Below are 25,277 nucleotides of genomic sequence, written 5' to 3'. Positions count from 1 at the left end.
GCACACGCAAAAACATGTGCAGGAAAGGGCATGAGTACACCACAGTGGTACCCAGTAAGTGCCAAGCCTAACCTCGATCGAGTAGTGACGAGGAAGGTCAGGGCCCTATCGGTCACATACATAAATATATAATGAAATGAAGCAGTATTTAAAGCAACACAGGGTAATAATAATAATAACAACAACAATTACAACAGAGAGAAACATCACAGAAGAATACAACTCGACAAAGAGATGGCAACCGGGGATCTACTAGGATATCGTCATGTAGCCCCCAAATGTAAATATCCAGCAACCGGAGATCTGCCAGGATACCGTCCTGTAGCCCCCAAAAGTAAATGTCTAGTAGATCTCCCGGGTGTCGTCCCGTAGTCCAACTCATAGTGCGCCAGGGATCTACCAGAATCTCGATCCGTAGTCCCCAAATGTAAATGTGCAGGGGGATCTACCGGAATACCACATCCGTAGTCCCAAATAAACAAGCAAGGGGGATCTACCAGGATAGCCCGTAGTCCCAAGTAAACACACAGCAGCAACACGAAGAATAATTAATTCAATCCAATTTCAATCCAAGGTAAACAGGTAATTCTAACCTAGCATGATGTACATATTTCACATAAAACAGTTTGAACAAGTAAACAATTTAGTCATTTAGACATGTTTTTCCTAAGCTAACAGTAGGCTTAAAAACTCAAGTAGTGTAAACAGGGAAGAAATACGCAATTGTAGTTACTTAATGAAAAACCGGATTTTCGACAATCAGCACAAGCACGCACTCGTCACCTCACGTACAAGGCATCTCATATATCACAGTACCAAATCCTAAGGGGAGTTCCCCCACACAAGGTTAGACAAGCCACTTACCTCAAACCAGCTCAATCAATTCAATACCACGTTCTTGCCACGAGTATCCGACTCCAAATGGCCCAAATCTATTCAAAGTAATATCATAATGTAAATATCACCTCAAGTAACTAACTCAACTAATTAATTCTAAGCTAGTACGTGAAATTAGGAAAATTGACCAAAACGTCCCCCGGGCCCACGTCTTGGAATCGGGTAAAATTTACAAATTTGGAATCCTCACACTCTCACGAGTTCAGTCATACCAAAAGTACAAAAATCGGACCTCAAATGGTCCCTCAAATCACCACTCAAAGCTCTCCAATTAACCAAGCCCTAACCCCCAATTTACCACTGATTTTCGTTCAAATTTCATGCTTACAATGATAAAAATCACCATAATAACGAGTTTAGGGACCAAGGACCTTACCTCAATGAACCCCTCTGAAAATCTCCATTGAAATTGCTCTCCAAAGCCTCTTCCCGTATGAAATATTGTGAAAAAAATGGTCCAAAATCGCGAAGGGTGGAATTTATAGGTTCTGACCCAGCAAAACCACACCTGCGGTCAAATAGTCGCACCTGCACCATCGCAGGTGCGCCCAAAAATGCGCATCTGCGGCTCCCGCCTGACCTCCCTCTTGGCCGCATCTGCACCTTGCTTTCTGCTTCTGAGGGCCCGCACCTACGGTCCCCAAGTCGCAGGTGCGGTTATGACAGCAACAATAAACTTCAGCTGCCGTCAACGAGGATCTTAGCCCCTTTCCTTGTTGTTTTCCCGTAAAATGAAAAAAAAGGAATGCATTTAAGTGAGAGCATAATGTTAACATCCGAAATCACCCCAAGGCCCCCAGGACCTCAACCAAAAGCACGAGCAAGTCATAACCACCTTCCAAACTTGTACTAATCATAAAATTACCTAAAACAACATCGAATCATCATAGCCACGGATTCAAGCCTAAGAACTCTAAAAACTTCCAAATTCCACTTTTGATCAAAAAGTCTATCAAACCTTGCCCGGTTTACCTAAAATTTTGCACACACGTCCAAATGACACAACGGGTCTACTCCAACTTCCGGAATTCCATTATGATCCTGATATCAAAATCTCACTATCGAACCGGAAACTTCAAAATTTCAACTTTCGGCATTTCAAGCCTAATTAAGCTACGGACCTCCAAAACACAATCCGAAATCACCCAACGGAGCTAACGGAACCAACGAAATTCCATTTCGAGGCCGTCTTCACACTGCTCCGACTACGGTCCAAATTCTAAAGCTTATACTCTCGTTTAGGGACTAAGTGTCCCAAAACACTTTGAAACTCAAGACGAAACCTCCCGGCAACTCACAATAGCAGAAATAAGCACGGGGAAAGCAGTTAATAGGGGATCGGGGCGTTAATTTTTAAAACGACCGGCCGGGTCATTACATCCTCCCCCTCTTAAAACATTCGTTTGTCCTCGAACGAGCATAAAGACATACCTGAAGTAGTGATAAGATGAGGGTAACGGCTGCGCATATCCTTCTCGGTCTCCCAAGTGGCCTCCTCGACCGGCTGACCCCGCCACTGAACCTTCACTGATGCAATGTTCTTTGACCTCGGCTCCCGAACCTGCCTGTCCAGTATCGCCATTGGCTCTTCAACATAAGATAGATCCTGTCCAACTGAACTGAACTTAAATCCAACACGTGCGACGGATCACCGTGATACCTCCGGATCACTGGGAGGTAAGGCAAGCTCATAAGCAACCTCCCCAACACGTAGCAATATCTCAAAATGGCCAATAAACCTCGGACTCAATTTCCTTTTCTTCCCAAATCTCATAATGCCCTTCATAGGCGAAACCCGCAGCAAAACCCGCTCTCCAACCATATAGGAAACATCACGAACCTTTCGGTCCGCATAACTCTTCTATCTGGACTGGGCTATACGGAGTCTATCCTGAATCACCTTGACTTTCTCCAAAGCATCCTGCACTAAGTCTGTGCCCAATAATCTAGCCTCGCCCGGCTCGAACCAACCCACCGGGACCTACACAACCTACCATACAAGGCCTCATACGGTGCCATCTGAATGCTGGAGTGATAGCTGTTGTTGTAAGCAAAATCAGCCAGTGGCAAGAACTGATCCCAAGAACCTCCAAACTCCATCACACACGCACGGAGCATATCCTCAAGAATCTGAATGGGGCGCTCGGACTGTCCGTCCGTATGGGGGTGAAATGATGTGCTCAACTCTACCCGAGTGCCCAGCTCATATTGTACGGCCCTCTAGAACCGTGATGTGAACTGAGTACCTCTATCTGAAATAATAGAAACTGGAATACCATGCAGACAGACAATCTCCCGGATATAAATCTCCGCCAACCGCTCCGAAGAATAGGTGGTACACATAGGAATGAAATGCGCGGACTTGGTCAGCCAATCCACAATCACCCAAATGGCATCGAACTTCATCAAAGTCCGTGGGAGCCCAACTACGAAGTCCATGGTGATCTGCTCCTACTTCCACTCCGGAATCTCTATCTGCTGAAGCAATCCACCGGGTCTCTGGTGCTAATACTTTACCTGCTGACAATTGAGGCACCAAGCTACAAAACCAACTATATCTTTGTTCATCCGCCTCCACCGATAGTGCTGTCTCAAATCCTGATACATCTTCGCAACACCCGGATGGATGGAATACCGCAAACTATGGGCCTCTTCTAGAATCAAGTCTCGAAGCCCATCAACATTGGGTACACAAACCCGACCCTGCATCCTCAATACCCCGTCATCACCAATGGTCACATCTCTAGCATCACCCTGCAGAACCCGGTCCCTCAGAGCACACAAATGAAGGTTATCAAACTGCCGCTCTCGAATACGATCGAACAAGGAAGACCGAGAAACCACACAAGCAAGGACCCGACTAGGCTCCGAAAGATCCAATCTCACAAACTGACTGGCTAAGGCCTGAACATCCATCGCCATGGGCCTCTCTACTGCTGGTAAATAAGACAAACTCCCCAAACACTCCGCTCGGTGACTCAAAGCATCGGCCACCACATTGGCCTTGCCCGGGTGATACAAAATAGTGATATCATAGTCCTTTAGCAGCTCTAACCACCTCCTCTGACGCAAATTAAGGTCCTTCTGCTTATACAGATGCTGCAAACTCCGGTGATCAGTATAAATCTCACAAGGCACACCGTACAAATAATGACGCCAAATCTTCAAGACGTGAACAATAGCAGCTAACTCAAGATCGTGGATAGGATAATTCTTCTCATGAACCTTCAACTGTTTGGACGCGTAAGCCTACCGTCCTGCATAATACCGCTCCAAGCCCAATCCTTGAGGCATCACAATAGACAGTATAAGACCCCGAACCGGTAGGCAATATCAAAATTGGGGCTGTCAATGTTGCCTTGAGCTTCTGAAAGCTCTCCTCACACTCTTTCGTCCACTAGAACGGAGCACCCTTCTGGGTCAGTCTGGTCATAAGTGTTGCAATGGGTGAAAATCCCTCAACAAATCGACCGTAATAACCCGTCAAGCCAAGAAAACTACGGATCTCTGTAGCTGAGGATGGTCTGGGCCAACTCTGCACTGCTTCCACTTTCTTCGGATACACCTTTATCACCTCCCTAGGTACCACGTGACCCAAGAATGCCACGGAATCCAACCAAACTCACATTTCAAGAACTTAGCATATAATTTCTTCTCTCTCAAAGTCTGAAGCCCTGTCCTCAGGTGCTACTCATGATCTTCCCGACTCCAGGAATATACCAGAATGTCATCAATAAAGACAGTGACGAATGAGTCAAGATATGGGCGGAATACACTGTGCATCAAATGCATAAAGGCTGCTGGGGCATTGGTCGGCACAAATGACATAACGAGGAACTCGTAATGACCATACCGAGTCCTGAAGGCAGTCTTCGGGATATCTGGCTCCCGAATCTTCAACTGATGATAGCTTGAACGCAGGTCAATCTTAGAAAATACACAAGCACCCTGTAACTGATCAAACTGGTCATCAATATGAGGCAAAGGATAACGGTTCTTCACTGTAACCTTGTTCAACAGGCGATAATCAATACACATGCGCATAGAACCATCCTTCTTCTTCACAAATAAGATAGGAGCACCCCAACTGGGTCGAATGAAACCCTTATCAAGCAATTCCTGTAACTGCTCCTTCAACTCCTTCAACTCAGGAGGAGCCATACGGTACGGAGGAATAGAAATGGGCTGAGTGCCCGGCAACAGATCAATGCCAAAATCAATGTCTCTATCGAGCGGCGTGCCCAGAAGATCAGCTGGAAACACATCAGAGAAATCCCGTACTACTGGAACTGAATCAACTGTAGGGGTATCAATACTGACATCTCTCACATAAGCTAGATACGGGTCACACCCCTTCTCAACCATACGCTGAGCCTTAAGGAATGAAATAACTCTACTGGAAGTATGATCTAAGGTACCCCTCTACTCTACTCGCGGTACACCTGGCATAGCCAGCGTCACGATTTTTGCGTGAAAATCAAGAATAGCATAATGGGGCGACAACCAATACATGCCTAGAGTAACATCAAAGTCTACCATGCTGAGCAATAATAAATCGACTCTGGTCTCAAAACCACTAAGAGCAATCGAACACGATCGATAAACGCGGTCCACAACAAGAGAATCTCCAACAGGAGTAGAAACATAAACAAGAGAACTCAAGGAATCCCGAGATACGCCCAAATACGGGGCAAAATAAGAGGACACATAAGAATAAGTGGAGCCTGGATCGAATAGAACCGATGCATCTCTATGACAGACCAGGATAATACCTGTGATGACAGAATTGGAGGCGACAGCCTCGGTACGGGCAAGAAGGGCATAGTATCTGGCCTAGTCTCCCCCTCTAAGGCGACCTCTACCTCCCCGACCTCCACCTTTAGCTGGCGGGGCTGGTGGGGTAGCAACTGGTGCTGAAATCATAGCCTGGAAACTCTGCGAGCACGCTGTGGCTGAGAAGTTTGTGGAGGTGCACCCCTCCCTAGTCTAAGGCAATACCTCACCACATGGCATTTGTCACCACACTCAAAACAACCTCGCGCCTGACGTGGCAGTGGGAACTGTGCAGTACGGGTACTCTGAGACCCCTAAACACCTGAACACTGTGCGAAGTCTGAGACGCAAATTGAGCTGGCTGACCCACAAAACCTCTACCATGCCGAACTCTTCCTCCAAAATAAGGGCCAGTGGATCTCTCCGGTCTACAAGGTCACCTCGCCTCCCTATAATGTCTCTCCTGACCTCGCCTGTCCTCTCTCTCCTGGACCCACCTGCCTTCAACTCGGCGAGAGATTCTTACCACCCGATGAACTGGGACCATAGGCTGTGTCGCCATAACACCTAGAACCTGACGAATGCAAACTCGCTGCTCTGGAGTGGGGGCGACGGGAGTCTGGGTCCCTCCCCCGATCTGTGAAGTAGTTGGTACCACCTGAATCAATCCTGCCTGAACCAATGTACCAAAAATGCTCAGGAACTATATTAAGGTCTCCTGAAGTGCTGGAGTAGTAGTAGCAGTAGGCCTATCAGGCGCCTGGGCTCCAGCTGGAACTGCTGGCGGCTCCTCTGTAGCAGCTTGCACAGGTGCTCTCGCTGCACCGCGTGCGCGTCCTCGGCCTCTACCCCAGCCCCGACCTATGACGGCTCTCGCAAGGGGCGCGGGTGTCTGGTCACCTCCAGTAGCACGTGTCCTCACCATCTGTGAGAGAATGGAAGGCAGAAGTTTAGGATTGTGATGTCAAAAATCTCTCGCAACAGGGAAATCTAATAAAATGGAAATTTTCCTAACGGTTAAATAGCCTCTCGTGGATAAGCCCAGACGTCTCCGTACCGATCCGCGAGACACTAATAAACCGGCTTGTGATTCATGACTCCTATGAACCTAGAGCTCTGATACCAACTTGTCACGACCCAAGTTCGCCCTCCGTGAACAGTCGTGATGGCACCTAGTCTCTACGACTAGGTAAGCCTAACAAATGCGGAAAAAAGAAATAATTACGGAAAGAAACTAATAAAAACCAAGATAACAAAATATAACAGTGTTTAAGATGTCGCCCGGCATATAACAATACAAGATTTCCAACTGAACACTCCCAAAACCCGAAATCCCATGAATCACAAGCTAAGAGTACATAAAAGGCTCTAACTCCAGAAATGTCTATCAACAAGGAAGATACAGAAGGGCTATACTAGTACAGAGAATAGAAAGGGACTCCTCGGTCTGCGGACGCGGCAGATATACCTCAAAGTCTCTATAGAAGCGCCTCACCTCAAGGGTGATAAGACTGAGTGGAAGTACCTGGATCTGCACACGTAAAAACATGTGCAGGAAAGGGCATGAGTACACCACAGCGGTACCCAGTAAGTGCCAAGCCTAATCTCGGTCGAGTAGTGACGAGGAAGGTCAGGGCCCTACCGGTCATATACATAAATATATAATGAAATGAAGCAGTATTTAAAGCAACACAGGATAATAAAAATAATTACAACAATTACAACAGAGAGAAACATCACAGAAGAATACAACTCGACATAGTGATGGCAACCGGGGATCTACCAGGATATCGTCCTGTAGCTCCCAAATGTAAATATCCAACAACCGGAGATCTACCAGGATACCGTCCTGTAGCCCCCAAAAGTAAATGTCCAGTGGATCTCTCGGGTGTCGTCTCTTAGTCCAACTCATAGTGCGTCGGGGATCTACCGAAATATCGCCCGTAGTCCCAAGTAAACACACATCAGCAACAGGAAGAACAATCAATTCAATCCAAATTTCAAGCCAAGGTAAACAGGTAATTATAACCTAGCATGCTGCACAGATTTCAGAAAATAGTTTGAACAAGTAAACAATTTAGTCATTTAGACATGTTTTTCCTAAGCTAACAGTAGGCTTAAAAACTCAAGTAGTGTAAACAGGGAAGAAATACGCAATTGTAGTTACTTAATGGAAAACCGAATTTTCAACAATCAGCACAAGTACGCACTCGTCACCTCACGTACAAGGCATCTCATATATCACAGTACCAAATCCTAAGGGGAGTTCCCCCACACAAGGTTAGACAAGCCACTTACCTCGAACCAGCTAAATCAATTCAATACCACGTTCTTTCCACGAGTATCCGGCTCCAGATGGCCCAAATCTATTCAAAGTAATTGCATAATGTAAATATCATCTCAAGTAACTAATTGAACTAATTAATTCTAAGCTAATACGCGAAACTAGGAAAATTGACCAAAATGCCCCCCGGGCCCACGCCTCGGAATCGGGTAAAATTTACAAATTCGAAATCCTCACACTCTCACGAGTTCAATCATACCAAAAGTACCAAAATCGGACCTCAAATGGTTCCTCAAATCACCACTCAAAGCTCTCCAATTAACCAAGCCCTAACCCCCAATTTACCACTGATTTTCCTTCAAATTTCATGCTTACAATGATAAAAATCACCATAATAATGAGTTTAGGGACCAAGGACCTTACCTCATTGAACCCCTCTGAAAATCTCCCTTGAAATTGCTCTCCAAAGCCTCTTCCCGTATGAAATATTGTGAAAAAAATGGTCCAAAATCGCGAAAGGGTGGAATTTATAGGTTCTGACCCAGCAAAACTGCACATACGGTCAAATAGTCGCACCTGCGCCATCGCAGGTGCGCCCAAAAACGTGCATCTGCGGCTCCCGCCTGACCTCCCTCTTGACCGCATTTGCGGCTTCCTTTCCGCTTCTGTGGGCCCGCATCTGCGGTCGCCAATTTCAAATCAAAAACTCCCGTTAACCATCTGAAATCACCCCGAGGCCCCCGGGACTTCAACCAAAAGCACGAGCAAGTCATAAACCACCTTCCAAACATGTACTAATCATAAAATTACCTAAAACAACATCGAAACATCAAATTAGCCACAGATTTAAGCCTAAGAACTCTAAAAACTTCCGAATTCCGCTTTTGATCAAAACGTTTATCAAACCTTGCCCGATTTACCTGAAATTTTGCACACACGTCCCAAATGACACAACAGACCTACTCCAACTTCCGGAATTCCATTCTGATCCGCTTATCAAAATCTCACTATCGAACCGAAAACTTCAAAATTTCAACTTTCGGCATTTCAAGCCTAATTAAGCTACGGACCTCCAAAATACAATCAAAACACGCCCCTAAGCCCGAAATCACCCAATGGAGCTAACGGAACCAACAGAATTCCATTCCGAGGGCGTTTTCACTGCTCCGACTACGGTCCAAAATCTGAAGCTTAAACTCTCGTTTAGGGACTAAGTGTCCCAAAACACTCCGAAACTCAAAACGAAACCTCCCAACAACTCACAATAGCAGAAATAAGCACGGGAAAAGCAATTAATAAGGGATCGAGGCGTTAATTCTTAAAACGACCGGCCGGATCGTTACAAGCGCCCCACGCTGCCCTGGACGCTCGGAACGTGAAGTTGTCCTGTTTCGACTAGGACTCGGTTATTTTAACCCTAGGACGCCCCCAACTGATATAAAAGCCAACCTAAACCTATTTTGAAGGAGGATGTTTTTGAGAGGAAAATACAAGCACAGAGCCGCCGTGGAGGCCGTGTTTCATATTTTCTTTCACCAAACTTTGTAATTTTATGTTTCTTTGTATGATTTATTGTTTGGCTACCATGTCTATGTGGAGCTAAACTCACGTTCTAGGGTTGTGGTTCTTTCATGACTATTGTTATTAGGATACTGATTTTGATTTCTTAGTTTATCATATTGGTTTATTTATTCAATCTTGCATTTAATTATTTGATTGCTTGATCACCAATTGAATACTATCTACGAATCTAGAGTTGAACTCGAAAGTGGGAATTCTAGATTCCATATAGGATTGAGTAGAGCAAGTTGTTGAACCCGGGCATCGGGGAACGGATTCGTGTTTAGGATAGACATATACCTAATTGCTTTGCTTGGTTGATTTACAGGAATTATAAATGCGTTCTTGTTGATTCTAACTCCATAGACATATAGGCGTTAGGTTAGCTTGAATATGCAAGTAAGAACTCGATAGATTCTTATGAGCAATATTAACCCTGTCAACCAATAAACTAGATAAATTAGTTAGTTAATTCAATTGAATAATACAATAGGAATGTTAGATAGCCTGTAACCCTAGATCGTTTTCATCACATTGATAATACAAAAATTTGCTCTTCCTATAAAGTTCATTAGTTATTTTCTTTTTAGGTTAATTACTTTAGCATCACTACTTTTGGTTTAATCCTTGTTTAGATAATTAGGATAGTCTAATTTAGTTAATAGTTAATCACAAGTCCTAGTGGGTTCGACATCCGACTTTTAGTCACTCTATTACTTGACGACCGCGTATACTTGCGTGTGCGTTTGGCCGCAACAGGTACTAGGGAGGAACACACAACAGTGCTGCAACTGTAGTTGATGATAGTGGAACTCAATCAATCATAGGAATGGAAGGAAATTCAACAGGAAAACAAGTAACACAAGAGCAGTTTTCTCAACTTTTTCAACTGCTTCAGCATGTGAAGATTGGGCAACAGGGTGAACAAATCTCTGAGGCAAATGTTTCTGCCAATTGTGCTGGTACAGCTGAACTCTTTGTAAATTGTTTCTCTTGCTTTCCTCATTTGAACTGTTTTTCATGTTTTTCTCACAACAATTCTAACTCCTGCATTCTAGACTCAAGAGCCTCAGAGCATATGACCTTTGATTATTCACTTTTATTCAACATCAAACCTTCAACTAAATCTGTTTATGTTAATCTTCCAAACTCTTATAAAGTAAAGGTCAGTCAAACATGTAGTGTGCATGTTCTGCTAGATTTAACCATACATAATGTGTTGTTTGTTCTAGATTTCAAATTCAATCTTTATCAGTCCAAAAACTTACCAAACAGCTTCAATGTCTCTTACTTTTTTCATCCTTTGGTGCAATATTGCAGGCCCCTTCAATGAAGAGGCAAGTGGTAGTTGGTGAAGTCAAGGAAGGTCTCTACATCCTCAATTCTGCCTCTATCATCTCTGGTCTAGATTCAGGGAATCAACCATTTTTCAATATTATTCTGCTTGTAATAATCTTAGGAAAGACATTGTATCCTATTTAGTTTCTTGTTCAGCTAGAGTCAACTCTAATGTAAGCCTATGATGCAGAAGATTGGGGCATATGCCATTATCTAGTATGCAAAATATATCACAATTTCAATTCAAATCTTTGTCTTTTTATAATGATCCCTGTGACGTTTGTTCTCAAGCAGGCAAGCTAAATTGCCATTTCATTCAAGCAGCATTACCACTAAATCTATTTTTGAACTTATTCACATTGACACTTTGGGATCCTATAAGGTTGATACTAATGAAGGGTATATGTATTTCCTTACTATAGTGGATGATTATAGCAGGGGAACATGGACCTATTTGTTAAGAACTAAGAGCAATTCTTTCTCTGTTCTGCAATATTTTCTTGCCTTAGTAGAAAGGCAGTTTAACATTAGAGTAAAGGTCATTCGTTCAGACAATGCTTTAGAATTAGGTACCAGTATCACAACCTCAAATTTTTTATCCTCCCAAGGAATTTTGCATCAAACTTCTTGTATTTCAACACCGCAATGGAGTGTCCGAACGAAAACATATGCACATTCTTGAAACATACAGAGCATTATTATTTCAATCCAAATTGCCTATTGAATATTGGGGGACTGTTTGTTAACTGCTACATTTCTTATCAATAGATTCCCATCTAGGGTTCTCAAATTCAAATCTCCCTATGAAATTTTATTTGGGAAAGCTCCATCCTATGATTTTCTTAAATGTTTTGGTTGCCTTTGTTATACTTCTACTATTTCTCATCTTAGATCTAAACTTGAGCCTAGAGTAGTGAAATGTGTTTTTCTAGGCTATCCTTTTGGGAAGAAAGGTTATAAGCTTTTACCTCCAGGAAAATTTTTGTTTCAAGGGATGTAGTATTTTATGAGGATACCTTTCATTTTCACTCTGATAGTCCAAAAACACCTATTTTTCCTATTGAAACTACTTCACTTAAAGATTCTGATCATCCTGTTCCTATTCCTAATCATTCTTCGCCTTTGCCTACTCCTACAAATCTTTCCACCTCTTCTTTCCATTCCCCTAGTAAATCCACTACTTTTGTTACACTTACAGTTAGTTCAAACATACCTTCACCTTTTCTTCCAACTCCTGCACCAGTAGCTTTAAGGAGATCCACTAGAGAACACAACCAACCACCCTATCTGGCAGATTATGTATGCAATGATGTACATTTGACTGATCTAACATCTTCTTGTTTTGCAGATCCCATTACTCCTAATATTCTACTTTTTTCAACTCTTTCATCTACCAATCAGAGCTACTTACATTCTATGTTCAATATTATTGAACTAACCAGTTACACTCAAGCATCTGTACATCCCAGTTGGCAGGAAGCCGTGGGCAAGAAATTTGAAGCTTTAGAGGCCAATCAAACCTGGAAAGTGGTTGAATTACCTAAGGGCAAGAAACCTCTACCATGTAGGATTTAAAGCCATACTTGTTATTATAGGAGATATTCAGAGAGAAGGAATAGATTTCACCGAGACATTCTCCCTAGTGGTCAAAATGACCACGGTTAGGTGTCTTCTCACAATTGCTATGAAAAGGATTCGAAACTGTTTCAATTAGATGTCAATAACGCATTTTTACATGGGGACCTACATGAGGAAGTCTACGTGAGATTTCCAGCTGGTATGATTCCACCTAGTCCTAATCATGTTTGCAGGTTGAAAAATCATTATATGGTCTAAAACAGTCTTCACGTCAGTGGTATACAAGGCTCACTGGTGCACTCAATTTCAATGGTTACTCTCGCTCGCTTAATTATTACTCCTTGTTTTTTAAGAAAACAAATTCTGATATTACTATTGTCGCAGTATATGTCGATGATATTCTTCTCACAGGGGATAATCCTATTGAACAAAACTCTCTCAAGTATTTTCTTAACTCGGAATTCAGAATTAAAGATCTTGGTGAAGCAAGTTAATTTCTTGGACTTGAAATTATCAGAGAAAAAGGTGGAATGATTGTAAGCCAGAAAAAGTTTACCTTAGAGCTCTTATCTGAATTTGGATGCTTTGATTTCTGGCCGGCTTCTTCTCCACTCGATCCATCCTCAAATCTTAGGAGAGATGTTGGTGAGCTTATACCGGATTCAACTGTATATCGCCGGTTACTGGGAAAGCTTAATTTTTTTACCAATACCCGGCCAAATCTTTCATTTGCCGTTCAACACCTCAGTCAGTACATGCAAAGTCCTCGCCGACCTTATTTCGATGCAGCCTTTCACTGTGTCCGATATCTACTTTCTACTCCTGATATAAGACTCTTCCTGAACTCGGATCCTTCACTACAATTATTAGCGTTTTGTGACTCTGACTGGGCTTCTTGCCCCGATTCGCGCCGGTCAGTTAGTGAGTTCTACATCAGTCTCGGTAGTTCTCCCATTTCTTGGAAGTCCAAGAAACAACCTTTGATATCTCTTTCATCCGCTGAGGCCGAATATCGATCTACGGGGGGTGTATTTTAGTAGCTGAAATTACATGGCTTGTTCGGCTCCTTGCAGATCTATCAATTTCTCCGTCACTGCCCGTTTCCCTTCATTCCGATAGCCAAGCTGCAATCCACATATCCAAAAATCCCATTTTCACGAAAGGACTAAGCATGTAGATTTGGACTGCCATTTTGTTCGACAACAGTTCTTGGCCGGCTTGATTTCACTCACTTTTGTTCCTTCTAAATCTTAGATCGTTGATGTCTTCACTAAGCCGCTCTCCGGACCTCTTCATCACTCCATTCTTCCCAAGTTGGGTGTGCTTCCTCACCCCTCCAACTTGAGGGGGGGTGTTGGCACCGAAAATCCTAAAGAGACCCATTTATAGAAGATGGAAAGATTGGGCTCAGAGAGAGAAGAGAAGCTTATTCTATCAGGCCAAACAAATGAAATGAAGCAAAGACACAAAGACCCAATCTCTAAGCCTCTCACACTGATAAGTAGGTATTTTGACTACTTATTTGCACCCTTTTACTTTCGTTTTAGCTCAAAATGCTTAAAAATATTCCGAAAATTTGATAAAATGTGCTTTCTTGCAGGAGTGTTGAAAAATGAGCCAACGTGATGAAATTCAACTCAAGAAGGAGTATTTTTGGACAAGGACTAAAACCAAGCAAAAAGTGCCAAAGTGCGGACCACAGAATTTTGTCTATGGCCGCAGAATGTGAAGGAATTTTGACAGTGCTACTTTGAATTGTGCGGCCGCAGAAGAGAAAGATCAGAGAGTTCTAACTTGAAGTCCATCGAGAAGTGCGGACCGCACTATTATTGTGCGGCCGCAGAAGTCCAGAGTGCGGCCACACTCAGAAATGTGCGGTCCGTAGAACCTGAAGAAGTGCGGTCGCAATTCAGAATTGTGTTGCTGCAGAAGTCCCTCCTGTCAAGCTCAGCTTCAAAGTACGGACCACACACAGAATTGTGCGGCCGCAGAACCTCCGAAAGGGCAATTTTGTCCGAATTTTTCAGTTGTGAATAAATAGTCTTTTTTGTCAAAATTAGGTTAAGTTTGAACTTCAGAAAGTAGAGAGCCATCTTTCTTTACTGGTTTTAGTAACTTTAGCTTACATTAGTGATTAAATATTAGATTTTTGTCTTTTAATTTTGCAATATGAGTTTAATTATCATTTCCTCTTTAATTTCTTTATTTTTATCTATGAGTAGCTAAATTTCTAGCTAGGGTTGTGACCCAACCCTAGTATGGGTACCTAATGGGTGTTTGATTTAGGGCTTGTTTAAGGTTGGGTGTGTGATATTTAGCCTAGTTCTTGCTTTAATTTAAGAATTAATGGTTGTAAACATTGATTCATGCCTACTTGACTTAGTCTCTACTTGAGAAAGAGAGATCGAGTCTAGGAAAACTTGGCTAACAAGAATTTGGGGTGAACTCAAGAAATTGATAGTCCCAACTAAATGGTTGAATCTAGAGAAGTAAAACCCGACTGGGGCATCTATCAACTAATTTGTGAATTACCCATTTGGGCTTGAGAAAGCCAAATTGGGCAAAATTAATCTATTACCGAGAGGTATTGAGTGGGTAATTGTGTGTTGATTGCTATATTACGCCCCGACCAACGAAACTCGCTCTAAAGCCCACAACCTGCTAGGCAACCACCTAGGTGGAAGTCACAACCCTAGATCTTTTACAACTTGAAAAACAACACCAAAAATATCATTCTCTAGTTTTATATTTGCAAACAATAGCTTAATTTTGAAGTAGACAAAAACAACAAAGCATGTGAAAGTGCATTTTGGACACATTATACGCTTAGTCCGAGTATATACCTAATCCCATCTACGTTCCATGACGAATCGATCCCGACTCCTAGTTAGGGAATTATAATTGCATCGTCCGCTTCATAACCCCAATTTGAGGCGTGAACTTGGGCGACATCACACACGTATGGATGCACAAATCAATCAGAGCCCTCCATCACAAAATAAGGGATTTCATCTGGGACCTACACGTGTTAATTTGAGTACAGATGTTTTCCACAATAAGAAGAAACCACAACCTTCTAGACCAGATTAGCTGGATAATAATATTATAAATATATTTTTCATTTATTATTCTTTCATTAGTTTGTTAGGCTTAGCTGAATAAGAGAAGAACACGTGGAGAAAATTAGTTATAGAGATTCTTCTCTTTGTTGTATATAACGGGACACTGTACAAATACAAAATTCATTCAATGAAAAGGAAATTTTCTTTACATCCCTTCACATTACCTTAGAAATCATTGTCATCACCCTTTTTAAGTAGTAACAACAATTGTAAACAGAGATTCAATGACAATGTCAGCTGGAATGAACTCGTGTGCAGAAACTCCCAATTTCATGAAAACTTAAAGATGATTAGTAACACTGATTTTCCTTGATAGCAAGAAACTAATTTTATTTCAATAGTAAGTTGATTGTAATACACTTTAATATTATAATTTTAATACTAAAATGCATATTACTCCTACACCATCTTTATTAGTATTAATAGTCCATCAACTCTTAACTAAGCTTTGAGTAAAAGAGGAAGAACTCTTATGTCTATGGAATATAAGCCAAAGTGAAAATGAACAAATTAAAACAACCTAAACTTTCTATTGCATTTTGTAACTTCTTTGTTGAATAAAAGAGAGAAATAAAGATATATTTATAAGTAATTGCCAACTCTATTTCAAATTTTTTGCATATTTAGTTGCTATTTCTTAATCCATAAGTTTAACTTACTCGTATTTATTGCTTATTTATTTTTGCAACGACCCCGTCAAAAATAGACAACGAAAAATCAAAGAAGGAAATGTGAAAAGGAAAAAAGTTAAAAGTTAGTTCAAGCGTTATTGAAGTGGCAGACTTCTTATTTTACATTTAATACTAATTGTGACTTGTGTGGGAGAAATTGGGGAGATTTGATTTTTTTAGCTATTTTAAACGGCGTTTTAGTTATGCTATACTTTTCAGAGATAGCAATAAAGAAATTAATAGAAAAGATATGTGAATAAAATTCAGAAATGTTTATATATAGGATTATTTTATAGGATCACTTTTCTTGTACTCAAATATTTGACCTTAGACTTGGACTACGTCGCTCGATGGGCGCCGAGATACTCTCACGTATTCGCATATTCTCCTCCCATACAACGACCTTCCGACATTAAACTATCTTTTAATATATATTTCATATAGAGGCGAACTTATGTATAACAGTGAGCCGAAGCGGATTTACGATTTTTAGTATATAGGGAGAAAAAAATATATTAAGTGAGAATTGATCCCTATTATTCTTGGTAAATAACTCAATATTTAATCAATTGCATCATTCAATCTTCTTGGAGCATGGGTGTCGTCAGTTAATATTATACCAATTTTAGAAAATATATACATAAAATATCTACTTTTGCGGAGAAAGCATGGGTTCAGGTGCCTCATAATCTTGCCTATAAATCCGCCCCTGATATTGAGGGGTTACCGAACCCCGTAAACCCCGATAGAAATCTTGTATATTTATATGCGTATTTCTTAAAAATGGTTAATTTAAATAATTTGATATTTGAACACTAAAAGTATTTAGAGGGTACTGGTTAAGCAGAATATTGGTGCCCCTATTGCGTTAAAATTATGGGTCTGCCTCTGACTATCCTCACGACGTTATGCATCATTGTACATGTGTTAATGTATGAATCAAAAGCCAATTTCCATTATTGCCAGGAAATAATGTAGTAGAAACAAATAAAAAAATTAGCAAAGCCCAACAAACTGCATATGACCGTTTGCAAGAGTTGTTTAACTTTTTTTCTTTTACAAGAATTGTTTAATTTATCACGTACCTCTCCTTTCTTGTCTTGGACTAGAATATAGAGAATGAAAAAACTAATCGGTGGACCATAATGAATTAATGAAACCGACGCAGATGGAAAAGTCAAAGTGGCTGGCTAGGCTGGTACATTGAGATGTCCGAAAAGGAGCCAAAGTGTGTGAAATTACAATATGTTTATACCGTAGGCGAGATTAAAGGGCTGCCTAGTGCACGAAGCATCCCGTATTCATGTAGGAGCCGGGAAGGACCGCACCCCAAGAGTGTGACGCAGGCAATGTATACCCTAATGAATCATAGTGACTGATTTCATGGCTCGAAAACATGACCTATAGGTCACACGGATATAACTTTACCCTTGCTCCAAGCCTATCCTCCAGGGGCGGATTTATAGCCTATTTTATAGGGCACGTGAACCCATAGTCTCTCCGCCAAACTAGGTATTTTATGTATATATTTACTAGAATTGATCTAATATTATTTGCCGGCACTCATGCTTTAAAGGGAATAAATGATGTACTTGGTTGAATGCTTAGTTAACACCCGGAGGAACTGAATCAATTTTCACATTACTTAAAACAAGTAATGTGGCTTTTCCAAGTATCAAATCGAACTGTGAGTTGTTATGTGGTTCGACTCTATTGATTCTCTCTTCTATCAATAAGAAAAATTTCAACCCTCTACCTTACTAGAGTTAAGATACAATAAACTCAAAGACAAAATACAAAGATGATCACTGCCAACAACAGCATCAACAGAAACATTAATGGGAGTTATGATATACCAGGAAGCAGCAGCAGCAACAGTAGTTTAGGGAATGAGATTGAAGAAATAGAAGATGATAATATAAATGGTGGTTATGTTGTGGCAACTGAGTTGTTGGAGATTAATGAACACAGAGGAGGGTTAGCCTCCATTAAAGAAGGTGAAGTAGAAGGTAGCTTATATTCCTTTGATTTCCACAACTATGTTGATCATACTGTTGTTTATGTTGCTGTTGGAGATAACAACAAGATTAGCAAAGAGTCAAGTATGGATGCTCTTCTTTGGACTCTTAAACATGTTGTGGCTGATCCCTCTTCTACCATTCTTTTCCTCATTCATATCTATCCTCAGACCAAATACATCCCTTCTCCTTGTAAGCTCTCTCTCCCTCTCCTTCATTTTCTCTCTTTAGTTTTCATATCTTTCCTGTACCGAGGGTCTTTCGGAAACAGTCTCTCAGCCTTCTTGAAGGTGGGGTAAGGTCTGCGTATATACTACCCTCCCCAGACCCCATTTGTGGGATTACACTGGGTTTGTTGTTGTTCCCGTACCGAAGGTCTACCGGAAATAACTTCTCTGCCTTTTTATAGGTAGGGGTAAGGTCTGCGTAAACACTACACTCCCCAGGCCCTACTCGTGGAATTACACTGGGTTTATTGTTGTTGTTATTGTGTTATCTTGTCTATCTCTACCTATTGTATATGTTCATTGGGTTGACTTGTAAAGTCAACAACTGAGGTTGGAATGGTTATACGATTGTTAGATTGATATATTTGATGCAAAAGCCAAGTTTGTAATGATGATTTTGCTTAGTTAAAAATTGATATTCTGTCAATGAAATCATAATTGAACCCGAGGAACTGATGGAATGAGTTACTGCCTATGAACTCACTTGCTCAATCGAGCACATGATACAGCACCGCCGGCAAGAATTTTGGCACAGATCATGACTCAAGATACTAATGCCTGCATTAGGTTAGACTGTCTACATTACACCCTTAGGGATGCAGCTAGAAGCAATCGCAAACTATAAGTTGAGGGGCCACTGGCACCCGAAAATTTCCACTAAAACTCCATGTATGCTTGCAAATATCTTCATACAATAGTCAAATATTAGCATAGACCCCCGTAACAATCTTTATGAGTAGTGATAAATTTAATATTGAATGTCATGGTACCCCCGACATCCAAATCTTGAGTCCGCCTCTAGATGGGCCCCTTCCCCGGACGCAGTACATGCAGGATGATTTATGCACTGGGCTGCCAGTTATCATGGCTCTAAGGCCTGCGGATTTTGTGACAATTGTGCCCGAAAGTAAAAAAAAGCTCTTCTTAGTCCAGAATCTCCTTTCATTTCATGCTGGAGAGCAGACATCTGATTTTGGATTGGATTAGTTTGTTGTAATCTAGGTGAGACTTCAACATTGACAAATTGTTACTTGTGATGATTACACCAGTGGGAATGATTCCAATAAGCCAAGTGAGTGCTGAGCAGAAGGAGAACCACATGGCTCAAGAAAGAGGCAAGAGGAGGCAGTTCCTTCAAAAGTTTTTTGATGCATGTGCTGCTACAAAGGTACACATTATTTTGATAAACAAAGATAGCATGAGGCTATGTAAGGCTATGTCGCTTAGACTCTCCGAAGATGTTGTCGGGTGCATGTCGGATCCTCCAAAAGTAGCGCATTTTTGGAGAATCCAACACGAGGCGGCAATATTTTGTAGAGTCCACGCAACATAGATGTAAGGCTTGAGGCTAACCATGTAAAAAGCAATATTCACAACAGGTTAAAGTTGACACCATACTTATAGAGAGCGATACAGAAGGAAAAGCAATACTGGACCTTATTCCTATCTGCAACATAAGAAGGCTGATCTTGGGCACCTCTAAAGCCAATCTCAAGTATGAAATTCACTTAAATTTTAGAATGCATTGTCCCCTCCTAGCTATATATATATCCTCATTTCTGAATCTTGTTAATCTTAATTCACTTCCCACTTAAGCAGTGACGTAGTCACACTATCTCAAGGGTGGTCAAGCGAACACTGTTCGTTGAAAAATTATATTGCTGTATATAGTTTAAATACTACTTTATATGAGTATATATATTACATCTTGCATGCATTCAACATAGTTGAGTGGGGTAGTCTAGTGGTCTAGGGTGTTCAAAGAGAGGTGCTTTTCATGGGTTCAAGTCCCTATTCTAAACGTTTTCATTAAACGGAGACCACAATATGTGATCTATTGGACTCTTTTTCACTCTAAAAAACTTCTCAATATAAAGCTCTTAAAACTTTAATTTTGTGAAAATACTATAGTTTTATAGTTCTAGTACAAGTGTTTTTATTGTTTAGATTTAACAAATTTGGTGCACCCCTTCATCGAAAAAATTAATTTCTTTAGAGTTTGAACTCCCTTGTCGAGATTCCTGGCTACGACACTGTTCTTAACTATTTCTTTTTGATGGGTTTTAAGGAAACTAAAGTCGAAAAAAGGTGGCGGAACAGCGGATGAGATATTACTAAATGCACCTGAATTCTGTGAGGTCAAGATAATATGTGAAGGCAAGGAAATGGTTGAGCTGCAGATGTTTGAAACAACTTCTCCCCAAGCCAGTGCTGGTGACAGTCCAAAGCCAATTCAAAGTCATATCCAAGATCAAAATCAACCCCAGAATGAATCTTTCGGATGTGGATGCTTTAAACCCAGAGTCATGCAGTAAATCTTCAACAATCTGCATTAGATCAATACCAAAAATTCAAGGCTAGATGTCAATTTCAAGTATTACCCCCAAACCTACCCCAGGGTTTATTATACCATACAATATGCATGAATGTCTGTTACTATTGTATATCGATAAACAATTACTAATATACACACCATAGCTGATATCTTCAGAAAGACGTAAAGTTCTCTTTTTTTCCTTCAATTAACTACGTATCCTTAGATCCTAGTAACTTTGCTCTTTGCATAACTTACAGGTGAATCTGAAGTTGGTCCTATAACACTAAAACTTTTGGTATCAGTCAACTCTCACCCTTATTTCTTTCTGCAGTCTTCTCAATTCTAAGACAACATAGTGACTTTTGATTTTTATTTTATTTTCCCATTTGAATTCAGTTCTTTCGATGTTCTACAAGTAAGTACAACTCTGTATTATTATCCTAAAAGATATCTTCTGTATGCTCTGTTAAAAGTTCCAATCTTGTTGGAATTTAGAGCCAATAAAAGGTTTGTTCACCTTACTCATAAAGAACTTCACAAAATGAGTAACAACAACGACAACAACCCAGTAAAATCCCATTAGTGGGGTCTGGGGAGGGTAGTGTGTACGCAAACCTTCACAAAATTAGTACTATCAGTAGAAGCAAACACACACTTAGATACCTCAGATGAACAAAAATAACCGTGAAAAAAGAAACAAAAAGAACAAAGTTGAAGCTCACCTCAACAGATAATCAACGACGAAAGAAGATCAAATATCAACAGGTGCAGAAAATCGAAGCAACTCAATAAAGCAGAGATGAAGACACAGGGAAAAAGAGTTGGACATGGTGAGAAACTAATACCTCAGCCTCAATGTAACACTACAGAGCCAGTAATCAAAAACTACAGCAGACAATAGAAAAATACAGTGAGATACATAGGAAATGTAGTAGAAAGCACAATTCATTGAAGAATTTTTTCAAACACCTACAGAACAAAAGCTCTTGGCAGGTTAAAGTTTCTACGCAAAAAAACCCTAATTTCTCTAGAGAAAACACAAATTTCTAACATGCTATTAAAGATGGAAAAGATGATAGTAATAGAAAGCGCAAGATATATATATATATATATATACACACACACACTAGTCTCTCAGCACGTGCGTTGCACGTGTATATATATACCAAGTCATGTAGTATACGTTGTTATAAAATAATATTAATATTATTAAATAAAATTTTGAGCAAATAATTATACATGATGATTGGACATCGTCTAACCTTCTAAGATGAATGATCAAGGTTTAGTTAGATACATATCATTCTTTTTACTTATTATGATTTTATAAGGTACAAACATGTAATTAAAAGTATGTCACCTAATACTTCCTTATAGATTATTCTTGATGTTTCTCCCTTTCATGTGTTTCAATTGTTTTGTCAGAACCAGAACTTTTATTGTCGATATTGATAGAGTACAATGTAGTTGACTGTGAGAAAATATATTGTGATAGATGTAATCCAACATTGCGGATTGTTTGACCCTGCGCACCTCCACGTGTTGGACTGCATCCCATTGTAAGTGATTTCTCTACTTTCATTCTTGATTTGCGTATTGATAAGTACTTGCTGCTCAAGTGCTCTACTACTCGTTAATGTCTAATTGCTCTGTAGCCATATCTTAAAGCCCAATATGCAGCTTGCCTTGGGAAATCTTCCTTCGTACCATTAAAATGATCAAGATTTCTGTTTAGGAGTCATTCTGCCACACAAGTTTACTATATTCTAAACATTTTTTCTTCCTATAATACCGTAGAATTTGATAATATTACTCTAATTTCTAGTTGATAAAACTATCAGAGATGGGAAGAGCTAGTGTAATATTAAGAAACGTGTGCCTAAATGTTGCCCACTTCATATCTTTGTGAATTAGATACTTAGATGACATAGAGAAAATTTATTTTATTATGATGATGCTCACTAGGCTCTAAGCTATATGCTTGTGCATCTCATATAATGGATGAAAAGTTCATTTGTCTTTGATCTAATCTCAGTTTTCTGGGAGTTCCTAGGATTGCAAGTACTATATGTTTCCTCATCTCTGTAGCCAATGCATAACATTAAAAGCAACTATCTTCACCTAGAACACCCTAAACTTCTAGCAAGCCCATCAAACAATATGGGTATTTAACACGAACTCAACAAGCTATTAGAATCTCATGTACTGCTCATGTGCCACGGGTCAGTTTCCTTTGATAAATACTTATTGGTGGAATAATCACTTCTAAAGTTCTTGTTAGGATACAATATTATTATGTACACATTCAGATCATAAATAATTTTCAGGTATGCACATACTGAACTTATTAATCAGAAGAAAAATTACAGGAAACATATTAAGAACTTGCAACCATACTCGCAATATATAACCTTACAAAGCACTTACAAACACAAAGCGATGACTACAGTCAGTCTCCAAAAATTACAGGAGGACGAACACAAGTGTAGGCTTAATTAGAAGTATTATGTATTCAAGCAGTACATCGTTAAAGTAGCAAATAATTGTTACTCCTGTAATCATCTCCAAAATATATAACCATTTCGCAGCACATATGTCAACTCAATAACAAAATGTAAAAGTAGATTAGTAAATCAGTTGAGAAACACAGCCAAGCAAAGGAGAAGCATAAGAAATTTGTATGCGCCGAAAGTCTCTTTGCAGTGAAAGCCAAGTAGTGGTGGAGAGATAACTGATATGGTTAGATTGAAGTGGCGCTGGAATATAATGTCCGCCTTTGTTATCAACAAATCGTTACTGGTGCATCCTTATTCCCATTTCTCCAGTAAGTCGGCAATAGTGCAACGTATCGGGTTGAAGAAGCAAATAACAGGGGCGACCTTCTAGACCGAGTAAAGTTGCTTTCCATGAGCAATTTATGTTATGGTATTCTGAAGGAGCGTATCCCATCACATGGATATGTAACGAATTCTCTGAAGTCTGAATGAACACATCGATTCGGATCTAATTGGGGGATTTTTGCACGCCCGATCTTTTTCAGTAAGTACATAATTATGTTTTTAAAATAAGAAGGGTAAAAAAGTAATTTAACTTTCAAATAAGGGCTTCCTGCTTTTAAAGTATATATATACATATATATATATATATATATAGAGAAATGATAAATTACTAAAACAAACGTAAAAAAAACATTAGCCACCTATAGTTTTCACATAGATATGTAAATGTTCCAAAGAATAATTTATAAAATAAGAGGTTACAATTCGAACGGTAATGTCACGAGTTTGAATCTCAATAACCTTTTAACCACTGTTTTCTGTTAGTTCCCAATATCAAACATTCTATACATATGTGAAAAAAAATACCAGTCGAAGCTTGAATTGGTTCAGTCTGCTCACATATGTGAAAAAAATTCCATTAACTGTTAGATTAGGGAAGGGGAGGCTTGGCGCAACTTTATAGCGTAAGTGATAAAGTTGCTACCATGTGACCAGACGGTCACAGTTCGAGCCATGGAAATAGCCTCTTGTAGAAATAAAGGGTAAGATTGCGTACGATAGATCATTGTGGTCCGCCCTTCCCCAGACCACAAGCAAGCGGAAGCTTAGTACACCAGGCTGCCCTGTCATTGAATGTTAAATTAGATGCATTTTTCATATTCTGGTCCTCGCTTACAACAACAACAACAACCCAGTGTGGTTCCACAAGTGGGGTCTGGGGAGGGTAGGATGTACGCAATCTTACCCCTACCCTGGAAGGGCAGAGAGACTATTTCCGACAGACCCTCGGCTAAAGAAGGTGAGAGAAGCCCCGATAGCAAGTAATAGCAAGACAATAATTAGAAAACTAAATCGAAGATAGCAACATATAATATGAAAGGGGCACTGATAACAAGTAGTAGCAAGATAACATATTTAGAAAACTAATCCCAAGGCAGCTGACGAGAATATGAACGAAGAACTGCTAGCAAACTACGGAAATATCAATGGCAAGTAACAACGAAACGAGACATGCGAATATATCAAACTAAGGAAAAAAGAGTATCGTACTAGTGCTAATACTATCGAGCTAGAGAAGACAATGGGAGACGCACGACTACCTACTAACCTTCTACTCTAATCTTCAACCTCCACACCCTTCTATCTAGAGTCATGTCCTCGGTTAGCTCAAGTTGCGCCATGTCCCGCCTGATCACCTCTCCCCGAGACTTCTTTGGCCTACCTCTACTCCTCCTCTCACCTCTCACCTCCTAAGGCCAACCTCTCACATCTCCCAGGGGCATCTGCTCTTCTCCTCTTAACATGTCCGAACCATCTCAACCTTGCCTCTAGCATCTTTGCCTTCACAGGGGCCACTCCCACCTTATCTCGAATAACTTCATTCCTAATTCTATTCAACCTAGTATGCCCACACATCCATTTCAACATCCTCATTTCCGCTACCTTCATTCTGGTCCTCGCTTGTTGTCCCATATATTTTCAGTTTCTGCTGT

General features: G+C 40.4%; 1 protein-coding gene and 1 long non-coding RNA gene across 2 annotated transcripts; one reads left to right on the top strand and one right to left on the bottom strand.

Moving 5' to 3' along the window:
- The first annotated feature begins 17,772 nt into the window (after positions 1-17,772).
- On the top strand, positions 17,773-21,014 carry LOC109242224. Its single transcript, XM_019409079.1, has 4 exons — positions 17,773-18,433; positions 19,518-19,636; positions 19,848-19,963; positions 20,537-21,014. The coding sequence occupies exons 1-4, from the start codon at positions 18,025-18,027 to the stop codon at positions 20,781-20,783; spliced, it is 891 nt and encodes a 296-aa protein (XP_019264624.1). The 5' UTR covers positions 17,773-18,024; the 3' UTR covers positions 20,784-21,014.
- LOC109242225 lies at positions 19,546-23,802 on the bottom strand. The gene is made up of 3 exons (XR_002070370.1): positions 23,518-23,802; positions 20,593-20,795; positions 19,546-19,625 (listed from the first exon to the last, which is right to left on the bottom strand). It is a non-coding gene; the product is annotated as an uncharacterized LOC109242225 (long non-coding RNA).
- Between the last annotated feature and the right edge of the window lie 1,475 nt (positions 23,803-25,277).

Source organism: Nicotiana attenuata, unplaced genomic scaffold, assembly GCF_001879085.1.
Source record: "Nicotiana attenuata strain UT unplaced genomic scaffold, NIATTr2, whole genome shotgun sequence".
In the NCBI taxonomy this organism is placed as follows: Eukaryota; Viridiplantae; Streptophyta; class Magnoliopsida; order Solanales; family Solanaceae; genus Nicotiana; species Nicotiana attenuata.
The sequence above is the reverse complement of the archived record's forward strand: the minus strand, read 5'-3'. Positions and strand labels throughout refer to the sequence as shown.